Consider the following 21,550-nt stretch of genomic DNA (forward strand, 5'->3'; position numbering starts at 1 on the left):
TTTTTGGTGGAGCTTCGGCGTGGCGTGAGAGAGTGCGTCGACCTCGGGGTCACCTGCGGGGGGTGGTGCGACGCCTCCTAGGCCGGCGGTGAGGGCCACGTCTCCCTGAGAAGGGAGATCGGTGGTGAAGCCGAGAGGAAGAGGGAGAGAGCTCGGGGAGGAAGAGAGAGAAGAGAGAAAAGAAAAGAGGGAGGCGCGGGGTGGGTTTCCTGAAATGGAAACCCTAGCTCCATTAATTGTCTATTTATACCCGTTTCCAAAATCGGATACGAACTTCCGACGTTAATAACTTCCACGTCCGACATTCGATTCCAACGCGTGACGCGTCCACGAACTCGTATCGATGAGCTCTACAACTTTCATGAAGGAAGTTTTCGCAAACGAGCGACGGAATAAAAATCGATATTCACGTCGCGGAACTTAACGTTTTTCTAAATAAACGTTCCGAGAACGTTTTCATTTTCGATTTCCGACGTCGCAAGACGACACAGATACGTTTAATGAGTTTCACAAAATTTATAAATTTAAAAACAATCCATTAAGTTGTTTCGGAAAATCGGATTATTACATTTCAAGTCACATACACGATTCTCATATAAAAGATCACCTATTAAACTCCGTTCTAAAACCAACCACCAAGCCAGTGAGTTTTCGAACCTTACATAATTAAGTGATAGTTAACCGTAACCGTTAGTACATAGTAGAATTTTCGGAAATATTTACCGTCTTGTACCAAATTCCGGTAATAAAAGGTTAATTTTCGTAATTAAGCCAAGTTTTCGGGCGGATTTGGAGTTAATTTCCTTCACCAAACATAAACGAAGGGAGGAAGCCCCAGATTTGCTGGATCTGAGAAACCAAACCAAACACAGTGATATACACACAGGTAAACATTCGTCTCAATCTTCCTTGTCATTTTCTTTGTTATTTCCTTTCGTAAAGTTTCGATCTTTGCCTTTACTCTGTGGCCTTTCCGTGAAATAATGAAGACACTACCATTTGCTCTGTGTTTGCTACCCAGAAAATGTGAGGGAGTAAAAAAATTCATATAATTTGAGTTGGGTTTTGGTTGATGTATAAAAGTATGAACTTTCTGCTTTCAGTTGTAATGTGTGCATGTATGTTCAAGCATTAGATGTGTTAATTGTTAAATAAATTATCTTTAGCTTGTCTTTGTGTTGATTTGTTGGTTTGTAGAATTGGGTTGTTCAAGATCAGTATGCATTATGCTATTTCTTTAGGGTATGGAGAGATTTTTTTTAATTATTATTTTTTTCTTATGCTTGTTTTTTTGTGTGTGGTTAAAGCAGATATTCATGGAAGGGTTGGTGAATTCGTCAGGATTCACCACCATAGGGACTCAGTTTAGGCTTAAGAAGCTTGCTTTTGTTCCTACATCTTCGGTGCAATTCACCAAAAGTTTGTATAGAAATAGAAGTCATGTTGGGATAGAACAACACCAGAGATCACTCAAAACAATTGCTGCTTCGATTCAACCAGTAGGAGCAGCCCCATCAAGCCGCTCTGGCAACATGCTACCCTCGAAAGGTATTGTGATTGATCGACTGCTATGCTATTTGCCTCTAGGATTCATGATTGGTTTTAGAAAGAGATGGTATTGTCATGAGGAGATTAGGATGATAATTTGATTTATTGGAGCTGAACTTTGTTAAAAGTAGATGTATATTTAGTCGGTAGAAAGTGTGATTTATTGCTTGCTGTTTTATTGCAAGAGTGCATGCTTAAAACTGCAGAACAATTGCACCACCTAGGCTTTCATGACAACATATAATAGCCCCACATAGGTTTTATTGTGTGAACTTACTGAATGATATATTGATTTGGTATTCTAATGGTTATAGAGGTTCTTGAGTTATGGAGAAAAGCTGATGCGGTGTGCTTTGATGTGGATAGCACGGTGTGCCTGGATGAGGGCATCGATGAACTTGCTGAATTTTGTGGAGCTGGAAAGGCTGTGGCAGAATGGACTTCTAGGTGGGTATCAGCATTGATCTTGCTTAGTTTGTTTTGTATTGTATAGCTTAGATGTTTTATATTACCTTGGTCTCAGATAGCAGTTCTTGTTTTATATTACCTTGGTCTCAGATAGCAGTTCTCATCTTCTTCTTTTTTCCAGGGCAATGAGTGGTTCAGTACCTTTTGAGGAGGCTTTGTCTGCCAGATTGTCGTTATTCAATCCATCCCTGTCTCAGTTACAAGATTATCTTGAGAAGAGGCCTCCAAGGTAGGTGGCTTCTGTTAATTATCTTCAGTGTATGCTGACTTCCTTTAAGTATCTTGTGTTTATATATTTTGCTTGTTCGCTCAAAATTCTTAATAATTATGGATGATTTTGTGTTTTTATAAACTTGACTACACAATTTAGTAATGTTGTTCTTGGCACAAGTGGATTATTTAGATGAGACCATATAAGAATTTAGGGTGACTGGAGCACAACAGAATAAAGTATTGTCATTAATTGCCAAACAAAAAGTTTATAAAAACTAACCATCGCATACATGCTCATGTAGGATATCTCCTGGCATAGCCGAATTAGTCAGCAAACTGAAGGGTAATGGAACCACGGTCTACCTGGTCTCTGGAGGTTTCCGTCAAATGATATATGTAGGCCTCTGAATGCTGCATTAGTCCATTTCTTATATTACTACTTTGTTGGTCTAATATATCATATGTCAGTGTAAAATAAGAATTACTTGAAAAACAAATGAATCACTTGAGTAATATCATTATATATAGAAAAAAAAAATTATATACTGCATGATCAGGTGAATTTTCCGGAGGTGTGGAATAAGAAAACATAATATGTGTGGGATTGTAAAACTATTCATACCAAAAGAGATATTTTTTTTATAGTATCTGGTTTTTATTTTCCTCCATGTTTCTATCTAGAGAGAAGTTGTTTGGGCCTAGCATTGTCATTCACAATACTCATAAAGAGCTTCTGATTCTTGAGATCTCACGTATGAGTGCATGACAATATCTTCTTTCCATGTTCTGGTTACTAAACGACTATAACTACAGCCTGTTGCATCAATTCTTGGGATACCCTTGGAAAACGTGTTTGCCAATCAACTACTGTTTGGAAGTAATGGAGAGTTTGTAGGCTTTGACGAAAATGAGCCTACTTCAAGGAGTGGAGGAAAAGCCACTGCAGTTCAACAGATCAGGAAGGTTGGTCTAGCATCTTTTGGTTGAAATTTAGTATTCAAGTAACTTGCTGGTAAGCTTAGTAAGCTGGTTTTCTCAGGGTCATAATTACAAGGTATTAGTCATGATTGGGGATGGTGCAACTGATCTTGAGGTATGTAAATCACTCAAACGTCTATCTGAGAACCAAGACTGCTTTGTGTTTTTGCATCTTACTTTTTTGCATCTAGTCTTGTTCGTACAACTAAATGATAATCAGGCTTCCTCAATTGATATACTAAGGATATTTTCTCCTAAACTTAAAAAAAAAAAACTACAGTATTTTGGGCAAAAAGGACAGAAGAGTAAAGGATGAGGATTGTGTCTCCCAACATCTCTGTTGCAGTTTTATATTGGTGAATGATATCTCGAATGAACTTATGTGTTCAAGGATGGATTAATGCAATAAAATTCTCACTTGTACGTGAAGTTTCATATCCAATATTGTTTTCCACTGTTTCCAGGCTCGTCAACCTGGAGGTGCTGATTTGTTCATCTGCTATGCTGGTGTTCAACATCGAGAAGCTGTCGCCGCAAAGGCTGATTGGCTTGCTTTCAATTTCGAACAGTTGATTAGTGCCTTGAATTAGCCTTTAATCTCCTGAGCCCATTGATTCTTTATTTCGTGCCATCATATATCTCCATTATGCTGCCTGCTCGTCTGCATTATATATATATATATATATATATATATATATATATATATCAGTTCTATCACTGTGGCTTGTGCTTCGTGTATAAGAAGATGAATAAAGAGATAGGCAGAGAGCATTGGGTGGTTCTCAGGATCCTGTGATTGTGAAATGAGTGTTGCAGTTTAATTTGAAATATATTGTTCCAGGTACTAACTTGCAAGCTTATGCATTATGAATCTGATAATCAATATCTTTACCCTGAAGTCCTTGGTCAATTTCTGCAGACTTGACTTTTTAATATGTGTGATTATGTGATGATATGTGCCATAAAGCCCATATACACACTTGATATGATTCTACCAACGACTTATTCTCTAATTTGGGTTTTTGGGGACTTCATATTCCTATGATCCTATCAACCAAAAGCTGCTAGGTGGCCAAACTCATTGAATTCGTCTGGTTTTGATTCATCCAAAGAACACATAATGAATGAAACTCATATATCACTATCCTCCTCCTTTCAATATAATTTTATGGTATGGAAATGTGAAATGAATGCCTCATTCCTAAAGGATCATTGGCAGGTACCAAATCATCATTGTTCAACTGCTGTTTTCAAATCTAATAAATTATAAATCAGATGTGCAACCTCACTAAAAGCTGTTACTCTCATCCAGTTGCTTGCTAAGTTATTATAATGTGAAGCACTACTTAGTCTGTGGGGCTGTTTAGGCGTCCAATATCCATGTGAATTGCTTGGTCTTAAGTCCTACTCTCATGTAAGGTCATTAGTTTAGGACCAGAGTCCCCCTCAACTTTTGTGTTCTTTGACTTCTTTCCCTTTAGGGTCCCTATCCTTTTCACATAAAAGGAGTTCATTAACATTTCAAAAGGATGTTGAAGCTGAAATTATAGGAAAATGACAACCTGATTTTGATGCGGTGCCATGTTCTTGTAAGGTGGGGTGATGAAGGTGATTGTTCATCCTTTTCACTTCTGTTTTTTTCATGTCTGTTGTTGGAATGATGAAATGAATCTACTCAATCCCCTTTATGTTGGGGTAATTATATCAAAGAGTACAGTGTACCTAACCAATCATCTTGTAAAACATGTGAGAAGTCCAAAAGCTAAATAAAATTAGAAAACACGTATGAATATAATAAAACAAGTCATAACCTATAGTAAAGTTAATTTGCAACACTTCATTTATAAGTGTGATTTTTTTTTACACTTCAGAAATATAACTATAAAACGTATTATGAATTGACACCTTATTAGACTTTACCGTAAATAATTTGATCGAAACAATTTAGTAAATAATGCACGTAGGGTATTTCTCATACGCTTGGAGAACAACTGAATTAGTTTTATCTTCTCGAAAAATTACGGAGGAAATACAAGAAAAGGAAAATGTGGCATGAAAAAGGAAAGTCTTTTCATATGCAATTATGCTAAATTATCTAATTTTGGTCAGAATATCAGAAATTAAAAGAAAAAAACAAAAGAAAGCACGTCGTTTACCAAACGTAAGAACCTGTGGGTTGTATCGGAGCCCTGAAGATAACAGAGCAGCGATAAATACTGATTCTTCAAGATTCACACACTCCCTTTTGCTTCTGGATTGCCTTCTCCACCCTCACTGATTATCTTTCCACGTAAAGTCTCTTTCTTTTACCTCTTTCGTATGTGTTTTAATAGTTTACTACAGAACTCAGACATTTTAACCATTCTTGCTATTGGGTTTGATTCAGTAATGGGTGTAGGTGTGGTTATCTGAATGATGGGTTTAAGTGTTTGTAGGTTTCTATGAAGTGGGTAGGGCCTAGAATTTTCTATGTGTTGTTTATATTGGTGCTCTTGGTTGGTTTCTTCTGTGGTTTGAGCAATTTAGTTGTGTGATTGTTTTCTTTGTATTCCTGATCTTGCAGAAAATTGGAGGGTTGTTTATTTCAGTCTGTTGTGAGTTGGATGTTGATGCTTGTTTACTTTTGTGTTGTTCTGTGGAAGTAGTGTTTTTCAGCTTTTGGTGCTGAGAATTGACAGCTGAAGTTCTGTTTTTTTTTATGAACTGGGAATTGGATTTTGGTTCAAGTTTCAGTTCTTATTTTGTATTCAGAAGTTTCTGTGAGCCTACAGAGAGTATTTGATTCATTGTTTCAAAGTTTGGGTTCATGGAAGTTTGTGGTTATTGGGTACTGAGATTGAAAGAAAGAGAAGAGTATGTTTTGTGGTGTTAAGTGTTTCTTTGTCAGAAGGGAGAGCGGATATGGATTTGTGGGTTGTTGCAGCAGCTACTGGTGCTGGATATTTGACCAAGTATTGGCAGAAACTTTCAAGGGAGAGGGATAAGGATGACTTGTTACATTTTCCTATTGGGGATGGAAATCTTGAGAAAGCTGAGTCCCAAAGCTCTTCCTTCACCAGGCGCGGGGATAGGAAACCAGTTGTGGGTGAGAGAGCAGCGGATATGAATGTATGGGGAGGTGTTTCTAAAGGTGAATTGGCTTCTACTAGTGGGTACGATGTTGAAAAGCTAGCAAGTCTCGAGAGTTACCACCATTGCAATGTACTTTCTCTATCAAATATATCACCAGTATACCAAGCAAACATTTATGAGAATGGCAATGAAAGTAGGCAAAGTACTGATATTGATGACAATACTGGTGCCATGTTACCTAAAGCTTCCAATGGAGAAAATGGTTCTTCTCTTGTACCTCTGAGGAACAGAAGGTCTGTAAGAACTGAACATTCACATGGGCATATTGTTAAGCCTCTAAATTCCTTAGAAAGTTGTCTGATGGCTCAATTATATATAGAGCGTGCTGAATCAAGTGTGCTTACCCTTCCTTCACCGTCCAATCCAAGTATGAGACCATTAATTGTGAGTGATGGAAGCCGAATAATTAGTAGAGCAAATGGTGACCATTTCAGTGCTCAGATTGGCATGGAGGAAAATAAGCTGCATAAGGAAGATTGTTTCGACACAAATGAAAATGCCTCCAGCATTCCTCTACTACCAAAACTTGGTTTTCTGGATCTCCCAAAGAAGATGAAAATTGAGACAGGAAAGGGGCAGACTGGAAGATCCCACAGTTCCGGTCACATGGCCAGCGGAACACACTTGCATGTTGAAGGTGTGGACTCTCCTCTTACTCTTGGGATAGCTTGATTTTGGGTCTAAGTCAATATATCCAGATGTTGGCTTATCTGACTAAAATCAGCCATAAAACCTACTATATTTGTGAATCATCAAACCATACAAATTATAATATTTAGTTTTTTACCATTCATCTAATACCAAATTCTTATTTTCTAGCTATTTCAATGGCCTTTCTCTCATCATATCATAGTTAATAGCCTAATGCATGTAGCTTCATCAGGTTCACCAGATGGAGCAGTTCTACTCTGTCTTGGGGTTTCTATTGGCGTTATATCTTCTTTCCTTGCGAATAAAAAAGAAGTTGACAAATTGAAAGATGTATTAAAGCAGACCAAGAGCTTGGTTGAAGATCTACAAGAGGAACTGGAAATGAAAGACTCAGTGATGGTGAAGGAGCTTGCTAATGAGAATTATGGGTCACAGGTTACTTGTGCCAATACGGTTTTCAACAGGGCCCTAAATCCTATTTCTCATGAACAAAATATGGACAAGCATGATGGTAGAGATTCATATGACCCAAAAGCTGAGGAGAGTTTGGAGTCGATGAGTAAAATAGAGGCAGAGCTTGAAGCAGAGCTTGAGAGGTTGGGCCTAAACATGAATACTTCTACATTGGAAGGAAAATTAACTGATCTTGATGAGGTACACAGTCTATGTTTATCAGTGTAATTTTAAGTTTAAGCAGCGTGAATTTATATTTTAATTTTATATTGGATCTTTGTTCATTGGGTTTACCTCACTGTGTAACTACTAAACTAATTTGAGTCCTGAAGCTTTGTGGGAATGTGGGGTAATCCAATTCACTTGAAAGATGAAGTACTGAAGAAAAACCTAAAATTTTCATTCTGTTCTACTTAGTAGAGTTGTTGCTCAGTAACCATTGTTAAGTTTTAACTAACTTTTTTCTTCCATTCCTGTAATTATCTTCTACAGGACATGAGTTGTAAACATATAATTCACCTCTACGTGTTTCCTATAACTGCCTGCGCTTGTACTTTTGGGAGATGTTATAAATTTCCTCAAACTTGTGTTAGCAATTAGCATTAACAGAGTAAAAATTTGTGCAGCTTGACCCAAAGTTGATGGCAGATTTTGCTCAAGGCGAATTGAGAGCTGACATGGTTGGTGGGCACAATGTTGCCCTACCGGAGTCTAATGAGAATGCAAGCAGCAGGTCTACTGCCCATCACTATGGAAACTATGTAGTTTCTCCTAGAGAGCTTAGTTTGCACCTGCATGAAGTTATCCAATCAAGACTAGAGGAACGAATCCAGGAGCTTGAGGCAGCACTAGAAAGCAGCCAGAAAGAGGACCTCATTGTGGAATTAGAGCTCAAGGATTGTTCGAAAGATTCCTCAGACAGTTGTGTACAGTCCACAATCCAAGAGGGTACTAATTCTAACGATCAAAGTGAATTTATCATAGAGCCTCCAGCCATGATGTCCGCATTGTGGAATCAGAACAGCCAGAAGGTCTGTGTTATGGAATCAGAGCATAAGGATTGTTCAAGGGATAACAGTTGTGTGCAGTCCACAATCCAAGATTGTACCAATTTCAAAGAACAAAGGGCGACCACAATTGAGCCTCTAGTCATGAATTTAGCAGGGGAAGCTCTACATGCGTACAATGAGGCTTATGAAGAGTTGATGAAGCTCAGTGAGTCAGAAGGAGAGGATTCACCTTGTCAGGTTATTGAAACATTCAGTGATCAAATGTGCAAACAAACTTTTGATGTAAATGGCTCTTTGGGGCATTTTGCTTTTGAGGAAGAGAAATGGTTGGAAGATGAGCACATTTCCAGGTTTGATTATTCTGTCAGTGAGGAGGATAGCCGTTCTGATGATGAGATGGAGAAACATCTGATACAGCAGATTGTGGAGAAGACCAAGAAAGGTTCTCCTGTAGTCCTGAACGCGCAGAAGTGGTTGTTTTCAATGAATGATTATGAAACTGAATTGTAAACAAATTAAGTTTTGCAAAAGTGTATAGACTATACAAAATATAGGAGATTAGGAGGGGTTAGGTATCCATGACTTTACAGCTTAACGAATCTACCAGCGAGTGTTGGTTTATTGATGACCATTTTGATCTGCTAATTACCAAACAAAATGCTCTGCGAATTATTAGCATCACTCCTTTCTTTCCTCTTGGCAAATGGATACCTTCTCCAAAATCATTGAACTACCAGCATTATGGTTTGCAAATGAAAAAGTAAATAAAAAGATGAGATCAAGCATACAAGAAAAACCTTGAATTACAATTATTTCCAGAATTCAAGTTTGATAAAGCACAACAACCGGTGCAATAAGTTCAAAGCCAAATTTTAAGATAATGAGATAAAAGGTTCAGAGGCAGGGAGGGAGGCACTAGAAGTACTGACAAAAAACAATCTACTTGTAGCACTGCAGACAGGCGAACTAATCTCTCAACATTCAGGCCCTTTTCTCGAAGTCTGTGGTGTGGTCATCATCTCTACTGTTTCCTTCTAGTGGCTCATCGAAACCACTTTTGTCCTCTCCAAATTGAGCTCCACCAGCAGAAAAGCTGTTGTCAGTAGCACCAAAACCACCGGTACTAGCACTGTCAAAAGTGTTTTGAGTAGCATAATTTCCACTGCCACTGCTGTTGTAACCAACTCCACTTCCGCCGTATCCACCACCAGTGTTTCCAGAGCCGTAGCTGTCACCTCCATAACCACCACCGCCACCACCATATCCACCGCCACCATAACCACCACCTCCTCCCCCATAGCCACCACCTCCTCCATAGCCACCGCCACCTCCATAGCTAGGACGAGGCCTATCAGTAGCATAATTCACCCTTACACGGCGTCCATGAAGCTCCTACAAGAATTTTTAAGACATTTCATGATATAAAAGCAGATTTTGCATTTTAAAACTGAACATATTGTTACTCAATATACTCAAAATAACTAATCATACCAGTATACATGATGCTGAAATTTTATCAAGCATGTAAAAATGAGATTTGCAGGATAAACAAATCAAAACTTAAAATAAAAATATTCCCTAGTCTTACACCCGAGATTCATCAGTAGGTACTATGGACTAAATAATTTAATATTAAAGTGAGATAATTACTTGACCGTCCAACGCCTGGATGGCACTTGATGCCTCCTCGCTGGAAGTGTAAGTAACAAATCCAAAGCCTCTCGATCTACCAGTGTCACGGTCTGTGATGATTCTTACTACAACATTAACCAAGCCAGTCAGTATTAAAGCTCAAACTTTTACAACAAACACAAGGACTAAGCAAATAAAAAATAGAACAAAGTACTTAAAAGTATTACCATCAACAACTTCACCATATTTGGCAAACTCTTCCCTCAAGCTTTGTTCATCACTCTGAAATGAAACACCTGCATTACAAAAGAAGAATGAGAACCCTTGAACACAAAATCTCTCCCAACAGGTTTAAGATAATAGGAGAGTACCTCCAATAAATAGCTTAGAGCTTTGCCCAGTTGTCATGCATCTTATGGCCTGAAAGAGCGACGGCCTGGAAGGAGCCAATTCAGATCCGAGCTGCCTGGTCGCAGTCTGCTTAAGTATATTGCTGAATTTACTCAAGAACGCCATCTCAGCCTACAAAAGAGCACAACAAAACACAAACAATCTTCAAGAATCACATTTTCAAGAATCTATTCCACATCACACACAGCACTGAAAACAACAATCATCACCCAAAACAACAAAAAACCAAAACCCCCCTAAAACCCTAGTCAAATTTTTTCTCTAATTTCATGAAATCCGATAAACCCAACACTCCATTTATATGAGCTTATACAACTATTCTGCCCCCATTTCACTCTCAACAAAAAGCGAGATTACCAGGGTTTAGGGTTTTGAAAGAACACTGTAATATTCTCAAAGATCAAAACTTTGTTATCAATCTAGACCTTTACTAGTACTATACAAACAAAACCCAGCAGACACAAATCGTTTTAGATCATAAATCTCAAAACTTTAAGCCAACGAACAAAAACCCACAACGAAATTAGAACATAGCGAGAAAAAAAGAAAAGAAATCAAATCCACGAACCCAAAACGAAGAAGATCGAGAACGAAATGAAAAGGCCTACCTGATGAGACTACCTGAGTGAAGTAGTAGAGGCTGAAATTAGGGATTTAGAAGAGACGAGGGTTTTTGAGTCTGAGGCGAGACGAAGGGTTTAAAAAGGGCCACACGAGGACTGCGGAGTGAAATTCCCATTTTAGGGCTCAGTATCTGCTAATAATATCTCTTTGGAATTATTCTCATTTTGTTAATTTATTTTTTGTTGGAATGTAAATTTGTGTGGGTCAAGTGAAGGAATTTAGCATGTCTAGTTAAGTGAAGCTGACCACTTCATGTATAGTGAAGCTACTGCCCGTGTCTATTGATGATGCAAGCGAGTTTAACTTTGTTCTCTCGATTAACGTTAACTGAAAATTTTCATTGAGAATTTTGTGAAGACTTTTAAGTTGACGGTTGGATAATGTGCATGTCAAAACTTGAGAATATCAATTGAAATTTATACCATTCATCCAACAATCTATTTAAAAGTCCTCATTATAAGGTCTTCAATATAAGGTTTTTCAAAATTAACTATGGTGAAATCACCAGGTGTGGCCAATTGTTAAGAGTCTAATTGTGGAACCTCCATACTCATTAATTCATAATGACGCTAATTGAAGTCAAAATCACAATTTAGTCTTGGTATGCAGGCAAGAGAAATCGGATTAACATGATCTATAAGCGCTAGTCTTTAAAACTTAAAAAACCTTTGAGGAATGAAAATGAACAAATTGAAAGAAAATTCAATCTATAAGTCGAGAAATTGGAGTATTCAACTTCTATGGTAGAAAATGTTCAGAGATACTATCCAAGCGTTAAGGCGTCTGTAACTCTGTATGCTCTATAATTAGTTGGTGCCCTCCTAGTTTGTAGTGTGGGCAAGAACTTCAATTTGCTCTACTTGTATCTTCAATTTGTGCTTATGGCAACTCTTTTCTTTTAATTCAATTAGAGAATTATATTAATAGAGCAACTAGCCCACATTCATACAAAGGTGCCCACATAGGGGAAGGCCACAGAGGCGCACAATCACCGCATAAAAATAAACAGTAAAATGAAGGGTCCGGAACATGAAACCCAGTAATACAGTTTTTTTTTTAACGGCCCAACCGAAATCGGTAAACACCGATTATGTATTCTTCGGTGCGACTTGTGTCCTTAGTTTTTCATTTAGTTGAGAGGTTTTGTATTCTTCAGAAAAAGAAAAATTATGCATGATCCTAAGCAATAGTAACTAAAAATTAATCTGGAATGTGATGTCAAAACAGGGCCAAACCTAATATGAGTCTCATGAGTCGGTACATTCAAGGCTCAAAGGTCGATTTATAGAAACAACTTGAACTATACCATACCATAGTGCAACATGTTTTTTCCGTGATAGTGTGATTCAAAGACAAGACTCATAAGAGTACTCACTCTACAGTGTGTTTGTGTAAGTTATTAATGAGAGACAATCGTTTGGTGTTTTCAACAGAGTGCACGCAATATGATTAACTTTGTAGAGTTTCTCATGAAAAATAAAGCCTGATATACATTATGATGTAAGGGCCTAACTTATGAAATTCGACTGATGTATGAAAATCTCATCTCCGAGCCTGTGTCACAAATTCACAATTCTGAATATGCACAATGTTCAATTCGTTCTAGAAAGCGGAGACTATAGAGGCATTTAGATAATAGATATGGTCCTCCATTTTTCTTTTCTTATACTCCTCTCTGCCCTACGGGACATCAACCATGTTTTTATGAAATTAAATTCTTCTTATTAAGGGCAAGTTTATAAACTCCGAATATGTGATAGACATAGTTTGATTCTTGATTTCGTTAAAAAAAATGAAATCACCAAGTTCAACCTAACCGTTGCGGCGTTGCCAACGGATTGCATACCCGGCAACCAAATTCAAATGTGTGGAAAGGAAAAGCAAAGGCAAAAGCCACTCACGCACACTGACTAATACCTTTCCCTCTCTGTCACTTGAAAATAGTACTTGCACTACTATATCAGCAGGTCACCCATATATCTCACAATCTTACAATCAAAACCAAAACCCAGCTAAAACATGGGTTCTTGCATTAGCAAATGCAGTCCCAAATCCCACTTCCAAGTCGAAGGAGACGATCAATTCTGTCACAATGTCCAAGACAAACTGGTAATCTCAATCCAGCCTCCTAAACCTACCACTCCAATTCCCTCTCATCATTCAAACAAAATCTCTCCTTTTCCTTCTTCCCCTTCACATTCCACGACCACTACTAGTAGTGCTTCTAACTCTATTTCCACCCTCAGCTCATCGAGCTCAACCTTATCCAGCAGCGATTCTTCGGTTTCGAGCAGTTCGAAGATCGACAGATCCTTCTCCAACGAGTTCCTGTGGTCTTGCTACAAAGAAAACCCGCATATATCTCGCATTGCTACAATTAAGGAAGCACAACAGAAACCGGTTGCCGCAGCAACGTTGAGAAAGCACCACCACCAACAGCAGCCAAGCCCTATAAATAGAGGAAATGAGAGTGCTAAAACGACGCCGCAGAAGAGAGTCCGAACAAGTACTTCACCAACTCTGAAGCGACAGAAGAGCTTCCGTAAAGAGCCAGAGAGGCCTGTGATCTCTGCATATGCTAAAAGCTTAAGGTCGCCGTCTCCGAGTAGAAGGTTCAATGTTTCAGACAAAAACATAGGAGCAGTTATGGCAAACCCGCCAAAAACGGTTTCGAATATCAGACCGGCTAATCAGAACAACAACAACCCAAGTGGGCTCATGGCTCGGCCTTGTTTGCAGAGTCCTGCGAGAGAGACGCAGACAAGGGTTCACAGGATCAGTTCGAAAATCGATGAAGTTGCTGTTAGAGAAGCTCTGGCTCATGACCATTTTCTGGAGTCTGTTCCTGAGGACATTAACAATCCTCTAATCTCTTTGGATTGTTTTATTTTCTTGTAGAAAAGTTAACGTACGTTGAGTGTGGTAGAGCATATAGAAAGAAAGGTTTTAATTTCATTCATTCATTTGTGGGTTTGGTAGGGGTTCAGATGTGTTAATCCCTCATCTGTATATTTGTGTGGTTTGGTTTTTTTTGCTTTGTATTGTCACAATATTGTATCGTAGGATTCGTATCTGATGATGTTCTTCTTAACCTCTCGGCGTCTTCGCACTACACCTAGGCCTTCATTTCTTGTATTTCTGGTAACTCTTGTTCAGCTATTAGTAATAACCATTTTGTAAACGTAACAAGAAAAATAAGTATTCGGGAAGACAGAAATTTGAAACAAGCATTTGCCATAATTTCCATATCTCTGAGAAGAAGCACGAACGTACATGAAATTCATGAAGCTAAATCCCACACAAAATAAAAGGTAGATACAATCAACTTGTAACACATCAGAGACGCAAACTTAATGCCCCTGAAGTTCTACATATATCTATTGGGAAAGGTTGAGAAAGCTACTGTCGCCACCGTCACCAACACTACTGCAAGAGTTCATGCAATTCAGCTGGATTTCTTGAGATTTAACACTGCAATTGATATAGCTTCTTCTATAACCATCAGACTCCAGCAAGTGATCAAAATACTACAGAATTATGGGTCATGTCTTGTCTTGTCTATATAGGCCTTTAGTTGATTGGAATAATACGTCTAGCATAATCTAGGCTTGACCTCCTATTTCCACCAAAAACTGAAAAAAAAAAACCCATAAACTCCACAAGCACAAGCACTACATCAGTACATCCCACTAAGACAAATCTTCATGGTAAAGATGAAGACCAAGCCCAAAGCGTGCACAAGCTCGACGAAATGCCATTGCTTCAGCCTTCTGTACTGGATCCCCATAACTTGTGTCATCTACTGAAGCAGTGCCTACAGACTCCCTAAATATCTGATAGAAGCAGGAAACAAAAAGTGGGGAAAGTGTCGGATCCTTCCTTTATTATACAGGTCAATCTGAATGCATTCAGAGTAGCATCAACCAAAATTTTCACTATGCTACCAAACAGGGTTTTTTACAATACAACTGGAAAACAGTTTGTGGAGACCACACTCCTGAGTACATACAGCTCAAAACAGTATTTCCAAAGCAGGGGATATGGTTTTATTCATTATTAGTAGCTAGCAGGCAGGGAGATGCATATGTGAATACCACAGATACAAGTACAAGCATTAGATGTCTATATTATTCGTATTGTTTAGACAATGTGAATGAAAAGTTCCATCAATATCAGAAGAATAAGGTTGGGGGACGAATATGAATGAAAGGATACATACCACAGCATCAGTTCCATAGAGCGTGACACGATAAACAACAGAAACAGTCTTGGCATCAGCAGAGTATGTAATGCTTCGGACCTCACCAGACCATTCTAACAAAAGAAGGAATTTATGATAAATATAAGGAACGGGTAATGATCAATGGAATACTGGTGTGTGAAAGTAGAACAAAACAGTACCTGGAGCATGCAAGTTCATTATTCGATTAACAACGTGCCTGTAAAGTAAATACAAGTATACAACACCAAGATCACTGAATGAGAGAACTTTTTTTTATGAAAAATACAAAGATTTTGGATTGAAATGAATGAATGTAATAATACCAGGGAATGTATTTGGATGTAAACCCATTTTCGTGGCGGAATTTGATGAGGGCATCTGGGACTTTCTTGTTGATTTGCTTGAGGATTTCAGATAAGGGTCTGCTGATTCCTGAGCTCACAGCAAAATCGTCTAGATCTTCACCTTCATCTGCTTCAACTTCAACCGGTTTCTCCCTCCTCCCTTGCCCATAAGGCATAGAAGCCATCTTGGCATAGGAACGGTGCGACACTGTACTTTGAAACACAGCAGCTACGCGCAGCAATTTTAATAAACAAGATCTACAAGCATGCGCCATTTCCTGTCAACTTGATTTTCTTTTGAACGGACTCCTAACTTCCAACTTTTAGTAGTTAATTGCTACAACGAGCTCAGTACACAGTCTGCCCACAAACAACAGAGCACAAGACACAAACAAGCTTCAAGAATCACATTCCACATCATATAGAAAACTGAATACAGCAATCACCCTATTCAAAACAACAAAAATCCAAAAACCCAAATCAACTTTTGCTTCAATCCCAGGACTCAACACCCCGTTTCTCAAAATGATGAGGTCTACAGTTCCATACAAGTTTTCATTTCCCTTTTGTGTTTCAACAAACATTTTGATATATTTAAAGATCTAAACTAGCACTCAATCTATACCCTGACATACAGACACAAAAACCCAGCAAAATGAGATCATAAAGCTTAAAACCTTAAAGCTGAAGAACAAAACCCACAGCGAAAAACTTCAACTTAATGAGAGTAAAGAACGGCAATCAAATCCAAGAAACCAAAAACAAGATTGAACAGCAGCACCTGATGATACTAACAACAGAAGTGAAGAACAGTGTGCGGGGTTTGAGGTTTTGGTCTCGGTTAATTTTGTTATTTTCTTTGTAGTTCTTGCGAGATGGGCTCCTACTCAGCCACAAAGGCCCAAGTGTGATAGGAGTCTATACCAACTAAGCCCATAAGTGATAAGTGATTTTTTTTCTTTTTATTTATTTATTATCAGGATTCATAAGTGATTAGCTTAGCTCATTTCACATTCTCCAAAAACCAGTTGTTTTTTTTTTCGGTACGAACATTTGAAACAAAGTTCAATTATTTCAAGAACTCAGCCACAGAAACGTGCATGAAGATCATAGAGCCAAATGCATCAGAAAACAATTTACTTGTAACACATCATGGAGGCAAACTAACTTCCCTTGAGGTTCAGATAATATTCACTATAATTCTAACAGTCTCGTTCACACAGTCAGCTACCGACAAGGAATTCATGTTCAACTACTATTAGATGTAAATTCAAGAGTTAAAAACAAAATAATTCAATTTTAAAAAGATTCTCCTCACCCTTGGATTTTACATCCAATGGTGGTTGAGCATGAATTCCACCGTCAACTACTGACCGTGTGAACGAGATTGATAATTCAGCTACTCACCGTGTGAACGAGATTGATAGTTCTAATAATATTCCGATCGCTGAACTCATCATCCCTACTATTGTCACCACCGTCATCAGTACCAAAGTTATCGGCACCACCAACACTGCCAGGAGAACCTTGATTTGTATTGTTGCAAAATCCTCCACCAGTACCAGTTTCAATTGAGTTTACACTTCAGTAATTACCACCACTATTATAGCTGTCATTGCCACAGCTGTTGTAGCCACCTCCACCACCACTGTAACCGCTGCCCCCGCCGCTGTAACCACCCCTATAACCACCACCATAACCGCTGTTACCACGAGGCCTCTCATTTGCATAATTCACCCTTATCACGCGGCCATGAAGATCCTGCAAAAGAATTGTAAGTTCAGAATTTAGACAGTAGGTGCAGAATTACGAAGTGCATTGAGTTGAGTTCCTTTAACAAGAAGCGAGCCTTTTGATGTGGAAAAGAAGGAAGAGGTTTCCTGCCAGAATTTACAAATCAAAAGATTCCTCCAGTAACACTTAAACTCCAATTTGAAAATCTAAGGTAACATTCTCAAATTGATTTTTAGCCACTATTAGCTGATTTCATTCACATAAGGGACCAATTGTGCAATATGTAGCGCAGTAGACTATATTTCAGTATTTTAGACACTAAGGAGTTGGGGAACACAAGAAGAGACAAGCCATAAAAGAATCCTAAAGACTGATGCACTTCCATTGCAAAAAAAAAAATTTTTTGTACAACCTATGAAATCACATGGATTCGGGATTGATCAAAATGATGTTTGTAGTTCCAAAGGAAACAAAACAAGAGAGTTAAATGAAAGCCACCATATAAATGATATAAACGAACAAATAAAGAGCAAAGACACAAAAACCAAATAGAGCCAGAAAATTATCATGAAACAATAGAATTAAACAATGGTAATCTTGATCGTAATTCAGAATGAGCAATCGATTAAAGAGAGGTGAGTACCTTCACTACTACGTTGCTCGCTGCAGCTTTCTCTCTGAAACCTGAGACTTGTAAAACCCTGCCAACTCATTGCAGAGGTTTATGTAGAGAAATCAGACCGGGGCTCTTGGTCATGTGGAGGACTGTAAGCCGTCTATATTGTTTTGATTCCCAGAGGCCGTTGGATCAGAGCAGTAAGGTGTTTTGTTAAAAATGTTCGCAGCGAATGTTCCTCATAAAATAGTTTTCTAAGGAAGTTCGCTGTGAAATTTCCTCATAAAATATTGTTGTGACGAAATTTCGCTGCGAACTTTCCTCCTAAAATATTTTTGCTGAAACAATTCGCAGCGAACTTTTCACATAAATAATGTTTGTGAATAAAGTTCGCTGTGAATGTTCCTCATAAATTCGTTTTGTGACTTTCTTCACATAAAATCACCCGAGAGCTATTAGCCTAGAAAACGGTCAAACCACCGAAACCGTTGAACACTTGGCTCTCGCAACTCTGAAATCCCCGACCAAATCCCAAACTCCGATCAGCCGTGGATCAATTCCCGACCACCCAATGGCCCAAAACCCAAGACCCACAAGCATTCTCGAAACTCTCGGCGAGGAACTCGTCAGAATCATAACCCCGGTCTCCATCTGCATGTTGCTCGTGGTCATCCTCGTCTCAGTTTTAAGCTCCGATGCATCTTCAACCGTCACCGTCAATTCCATCGCCACCATTGCTTACACCGAGACAACCTCGGACTCCACCTGGGACAAGTTCGTAGGTGCCCTTTTGAACTCTCTTGTGTTTGTGGCTGTTGTCACTCTTGTCACATTTGTTTTGGTTCTCCTGTTCTATTTCAGATGTACTAAGTTCTTAAGAGCCTACATGGGCTTCTCTTCGTTTGTTGTGTTGGGTTTTATGGGCGGCGAGATTGCTTTGTTTTTGATACAAGATTTTAGTGTTCCGATTGATTGCGTCACGTTTTTGGTGGTCTTGTTTAATTTTGCTGTTGTGGGTGTGTTGGCTGTGTTCATGTCGAAAATGGCGATACTTGTGACACAAGGTTATTTGGTTGTGATTGGGATGCTTGTTGCGTATTGGTTTACGTTGTTGCCCGAATGGACTACTTGGGTGTTGTTGGTGGCAATGGCATTGTATGATCTCGCGGCGGTTTTGTTGCCTGTTGGGCCACTGAGGTTGTTGGTGGAGCTTGCAATTTCGAGAGACGAAGAAATTCCGGCTTTGGTTTATGAGGCACGGCCTGTGGTGGCTTCTCAGGATCCGAGGGGAGGTGTGGTTCAGAGGAGGGTTTGGAGAGATAGGAGGAATGAGAGTGAGAGTCATGAGAATGTTGGTCCTGGTTTAGGCGAGAATGGAAGTTCTGGATTGAGCTCTAATGTGAGTACTAATGTGGAATTTGGTAACAGGAATGATTCGAGTTTGGTTAGAGTTGAAGAGGGGATGGTTCTGGATAGGGGTCAAGAGCTATCTGCGCCGTTACTAGAGCAGATAACAAGTGTTCAGCAGCATGGACAGGACGATGCTGTGTTGGGTGATAGTATGTTGCTGGAGGGTATTGGCTTGGGATCTTCTGGTTCAATCAAGTTGGGATTGGGAGACTTCATATTCTATAGTGTTTTAGTTGGGAGAGCGGCAATGTATGATTTTATGACTCTGTATGCTTGCTATCTCGCGATTATAGGTGGTTTGGGAGTTACTCTGATACTGCTGGCTTTGTATCAGAAAGCTTTGCCAGCACTTCCTGTATCAATAATGCTCGGGGTACTGTTTTATGTACTGACCCGGTTCCTTCTTGAAGTTTTTGTTGTACAGTGTTCGTTGAATCTCATCATGTTTTAGATATATGGATTGGATTGTAGAAGCTTAACGAGCAGCTGCAGAAAGCATCAGAGTATGTTGTACAATAGAATTGATTTGTTGCGCCACTCTATGTTTTGCTACACAGTGGTTGCATGTTCAGAATCTACAATGTTTAGTAAAGTTGGTTTGGATCCGTTAGATTTTGGTTTCTAGCTCTTCATTCTTAGGCGTCAAAGAAATAATGAGATGCCGGGTTTGGTATATGGTCACTATGCACATTATCAATGTTCTAATCCGGGTCCAGACTCACTCCAGAGGTATGTCCTTACTCTGATAGATAGTTGTAACTTGTAAGGGCTGTTGTTGCTGGTGATTCACTACCAAACGCGGTGCCCTTTCCGAAAATTGATTACTTTCAGCTAGCTTCATAATGTATTCATTGTCTATGTGTCCATCTTATGTATACTTGGCAAAAGCTTGGTGATTTTTTCAATTGTAAACGTAGATATATCTTCATCTAGGCCTTGTGTTTATAATTCTTTACTCCAGGTTATAGTATATCACAATCAAGAACGACTTGTTTGTATTAATCAGTAGGTTTGGGTATACAATTTCCCTTGGTGTATGGATACATTTGTAATGAAGATTGTTCATCATGAAAATATGTTGTAAAGCCTCATCATTGTATAATTTGGATCTGTTCTCTAGATTTGATTTCAGAATACCTATAATTGGCATAACATGGAGAGATGTTGGAGACAGCATTGAAGAGGAAATGCCATTCTTATCTTCAAACTCAATTTCACTTGCTGAACCTTGTATTTGTTGATCTTTGAGAAGCAAGTTAAGTGTATCACTGGAGTTCGTGATAGTTTTGGTGAAATTCATGACATAGCGAGTGATAGGATGATGTGTTGGAAGCAATAACATTCCCAAAGTCCACAAATGTCGTCTTTGCCAAATCTCCCAAGCTCTTTACAATGTCATGGAATTGGTTTCTTATGACATATCCAACATATTCTGAGAACAAAGTATCTATGGGATTACGAAGATTCTCCAGAACATCATACATGTCAAGAAATGAAAATAATTTCTCTGGACTGCGAGGACCAATGGCTATGGCCACACCAAAATTCAAGAGGCACCCCATTATACCCATTGTTGTTTCAAGAAAGCAAAACGAGCTAAAAGATCCAAGCTTCCCTAAAACCTTTTCATATAGATGCTTCTCACTAGCAAGATACACCCGCACAACAATCTTCATCATCCAATTCCATTTCTTGATCTCCGAGTTCAAGCTTGTCCACTCCATCTTGTTCGCATCTTCAATGGTGACCTTCTGCCAACCAAGAACATCTAACAGGTACTCATTAAAGGCTTATTTTCTCGTGTTAACAAAAGTTTGGCAAAACTCATCCCCATAATTTGAAGCAAACATAACATTTGCAATGGATTTAAGATGAGGAACTCCAAGTGGATGCACCAAAGCCACCACATAATCCTCAGACTCATTGCTATTACTATTTATCTCCGAAGATACCTCACTCGATCCTTCATCAATCAAAACAAATGAGAACTCATCTCTTACTATTTGATCAGCTCCAAACAAACGAAAAAGACATGTGACCTGGATCGATGCATTGCTTATACTGAAGAAGAATTTGGATTAGCTCATATTCAAGCCTTGACATT

At 38.8% G+C, this 21,550-nt stretch overlaps 7 protein-coding genes across 10 annotated transcripts; 4 read left to right on the forward strand and 3 right to left on the reverse strand.

Moving 5' to 3' along the window:
• Positions 1 to 809: 809 nt before the first annotated feature.
• LOC126794288 (phosphoserine phosphatase, chloroplastic) lies at positions 810 to 4,106 on the forward strand. Its single transcript, XM_050520960.1, has 8 exons — positions 810 to 886; positions 1,311 to 1,548; positions 1,863 to 1,995; positions 2,138 to 2,245; positions 2,532 to 2,625; positions 3,043 to 3,192; positions 3,269 to 3,322; positions 3,672 to 4,106. Exons 2-8 carry the CDS (start codon positions 1,317 to 1,319, stop codon positions 3,795 to 3,797), a joined length of 897 nt encoding a protein of 298 aa, XP_050376917.1. The 5' UTR covers positions 810 to 886; positions 1,311 to 1,316; the 3' UTR covers positions 3,798 to 4,106.
• Positions 4,107 to 5,363: 1,257 nt separating this feature from the next.
• LOC126794275 (uncharacterized) lies at positions 5,364 to 9,082 on the forward strand. Of its 2 annotated transcripts, none has more exons than XM_050520942.1 (4): positions 5,364 to 5,497; positions 5,771 to 6,976; positions 7,223 to 7,644; positions 8,070 to 9,082. In XM_050520942.1, the coding sequence occupies exons 2-4, from the start codon at positions 6,109 to 6,111 to the stop codon at positions 8,961 to 8,963; spliced, it is 2,184 nt and encodes a 727-aa protein (XP_050376899.1). In that variant the 5' UTR covers positions 5,364 to 5,497; positions 5,771 to 6,108; the 3' UTR covers positions 8,964 to 9,082. The 2 variants fall into 2 exon arrangements, with proteins under 2 accessions (XP_050376899.1, XP_050376900.1); XM_050520943.1 differs by having other exon boundaries at positions 5,369 to 5,497; positions 5,853 to 6,976.
• Positions 9,083 to 9,238: 156 nt separating this feature from the next.
• LOC126794289 (glycine-rich RNA-binding protein 3, mitochondrial) lies at positions 9,239 to 11,231 on the reverse strand. 3 transcript variants are annotated; one of them, XM_050520963.1, is made up of 6 exons: positions 11,105 to 11,231; positions 10,457 to 10,607; positions 10,313 to 10,381; positions 10,104 to 10,210; positions 9,782 to 9,845; positions 9,239 to 9,739 (listed from the first exon to the last, which is right to left on the reverse strand). In XM_050520963.1, exons 2-6 carry the CDS (start codon positions 10,599 to 10,601, stop codon positions 9,435 to 9,437), a joined length of 690 nt encoding a protein of 229 aa, XP_050376920.1. In that variant the 5' UTR covers positions 10,602 to 10,607; positions 11,105 to 11,231; the 3' UTR covers positions 9,239 to 9,434. The 3 variants fall into 3 exon arrangements, with proteins under 3 accessions (XP_050376920.1, XP_050376918.1, XP_050376919.1); XM_050520961.1 differs by having other exon boundaries at positions 9,239 to 9,845; XM_050520962.1 differs by having other exon boundaries at positions 9,239 to 9,845; positions 11,118 to 11,179.
• Positions 11,232 to 13,139: 1,908 nt separating this feature from the next.
• LOC126793992 (uncharacterized) lies at positions 13,140 to 14,018 on the forward strand. Its single transcript, XM_050520632.1, has one exon. It carries the CDS (start codon positions 13,140 to 13,142, stop codon positions 14,016 to 14,018), a length of 879 nt encoding a protein of 292 aa, XP_050376589.1.
• Positions 14,019 to 14,803: 785 nt separating this feature from the next.
• LOC126794291 (DNA repair RAD52-like protein 1, mitochondrial) lies at positions 14,804 to 16,013 on the reverse strand. The gene is made up of 4 exons (XM_050520965.1): positions 15,666 to 16,013; positions 15,522 to 15,559; positions 15,340 to 15,434; positions 14,804 to 14,953 (listed from the first exon to the last, which is right to left on the reverse strand). The coding sequence occupies exons 1-4, from the start codon at positions 15,959 to 15,961 to the stop codon at positions 14,810 to 14,812; spliced, it is 573 nt and encodes a 190-aa protein (XP_050376922.1). The 5' UTR covers positions 15,962 to 16,013; the 3' UTR covers positions 14,804 to 14,809.
• A 287-nt stretch (positions 16,014 to 16,300) lies between these two features.
• LOC126793994 (uncharacterized) lies at positions 16,301 to 17,805 on the reverse strand. Its single transcript, XM_050520634.1, has 5 exons — positions 17,690 to 17,805; positions 17,497 to 17,566; positions 17,282 to 17,447; positions 17,094 to 17,236; positions 16,301 to 16,312 (listed from the first exon to the last, which is right to left on the reverse strand). The coding sequence occupies exons 1-5, from the start codon at positions 17,803 to 17,805 to the stop codon at positions 16,301 to 16,303; spliced, it is 507 nt and encodes a 168-aa protein (XP_050376591.1).
• Positions 17,806 to 18,521: 716 nt separating this feature from the next.
• On the forward strand, positions 18,522 to 20,458 carry LOC126794281 (presenilin-like protein At2g29900). Its single transcript, XM_050520950.1, has one exon. It carries the CDS (start codon positions 18,608 to 18,610, stop codon positions 19,895 to 19,897), a length of 1,290 nt encoding a protein of 429 aa, XP_050376907.1. The 5' UTR covers positions 18,522 to 18,607; the 3' UTR covers positions 19,898 to 20,458.
• The last annotated feature ends 1,092 nt before the right edge of the window (positions 20,459 to 21,550 follow it).

This window comes from Argentina anserina, chromosome 5 (assembly GCF_933775445.1).
Source record: "Argentina anserina chromosome 5, drPotAnse1.1, whole genome shotgun sequence".
Lineage (NCBI taxonomy): Eukaryota > Viridiplantae > Streptophyta > Magnoliopsida > Rosales > Rosaceae > Argentina > Argentina anserina.

What these genes read in the sequence shown, in the direction of transcription:
- LOC126794288 (XM_050520960.1), top strand. Translation starts at nt 1,317, where the DNA reads ATGGAAGGGTTGGTGAATTCGTCAGGATTCACCACCATAGGGACTCAG. An exon ending in GTTTCCGTCAAATGATATAT is followed by an intron (nt 2,626 to 3,042) that starts GTAGGCCTCTGA and finishes CTATAACTACAG; the next exon opens with CCTGTTGCATCAATTCTTGG. An exon ending in ATGGTGCAACTGATCTTGAG is followed by an intron (nt 3,323 to 3,671) that starts GTATGTAAATCA and finishes CACTGTTTCCAG; the next exon opens with GCTCGTCAACCTGGAGGTGC.
- LOC126794275 (XM_050520942.1), top strand. Translation starts at nt 6,109, where the DNA reads ATGGATTTGTGGGTTGTTGCAGCAGCTACTGGTGCTGGATATTTGACC. An exon ending in AACACACTTGCATGTTGAAG is followed by an intron (nt 6,977 to 7,222) that starts GTGTGGACTCTC and finishes TAGCTTCATCAG; the next exon opens with GTTCACCAGATGGAGCAGTT. An exon ending in AATTAACTGATCTTGATGAG is followed by an intron (nt 7,645 to 8,069) that starts GTACACAGTCTA and finishes AAATTTGTGCAG; the next exon opens with CTTGACCCAAAGTTGATGGC.
- LOC126794289 (XM_050520961.1), bottom strand. Translation starts at nt 10,601, where the DNA reads ATGGCGTTCTTGAGTAAATTCAGCAATATACTTAAGCAGACTGCGACC. An exon ending in CTCTAAGCTATTTATTGGAG is followed by an intron (nt 10,382 to 10,456) that starts GTACTCTCCTAT and finishes TTTGTAATGCAG; the next exon opens with GTGTTTCATTTCAGAGTGAT. An exon ending in ATATGGTGAAGTTGTTGATG is followed by an intron (nt 10,211 to 10,312) that starts GTAATACTTTTA and finishes TTAATGTTGTAG; the next exon opens with TAAGAATCATCACAGACCGT.
- LOC126793992 (XM_050520632.1), top strand. Translation starts at nt 13,140, where the DNA reads ATGGGTTCTTGCATTAGCAAATGCAGTCCCAAATCCCACTTCCAAGTC.
- LOC126794291 (XM_050520965.1), bottom strand. Translation starts at nt 15,961, where the DNA reads ATGGCGCATGCTTGTAGATCTTGTTTATTAAAATTGCTGCGCGTAGCT. An exon ending in ACATCCAAATACATTCCCTG is followed by an intron (nt 15,560 to 15,665) that starts GTATTATTACAT and finishes TTTACTTTACAG; the next exon opens with GCACGTTGTTAATCGAATAA. An exon ending in TCTATGGAACTGATGCTGTG is followed by an intron (nt 14,954 to 15,339) that starts GTATGTATCCTT and finishes TGCTTCTATCAG; the next exon opens with ATATTTAGGGAGTCTGTAGG.
- LOC126793994 (XM_050520634.1), bottom strand. Translation starts at nt 17,805, where the DNA reads ATGGAAGTGCATCAGTCTTTAGGATTCTTTTATGGCTTGTCTCTTCTT. An exon ending in CGCTACATATTGCACAATTG is followed by an intron (nt 17,567 to 17,689) that starts GTCCCTTATGTG and finishes AAATTCTGGCAG; the next exon opens with GAAACCTCTTCCTTCTTTTC. An exon ending in AACTCAACTCAATGCACTTC is followed by an intron (nt 17,448 to 17,496) that starts GTAATTCTGCAC and finishes ATTCTTTTGCAG; the next exon opens with GATCTTCATGGCCGCGTGAT.
- LOC126794281 (XM_050520950.1), top strand. Translation starts at nt 18,608, where the DNA reads ATGGCCCAAAACCCAAGACCCACAAGCATTCTCGAAACTCTCGGCGAG.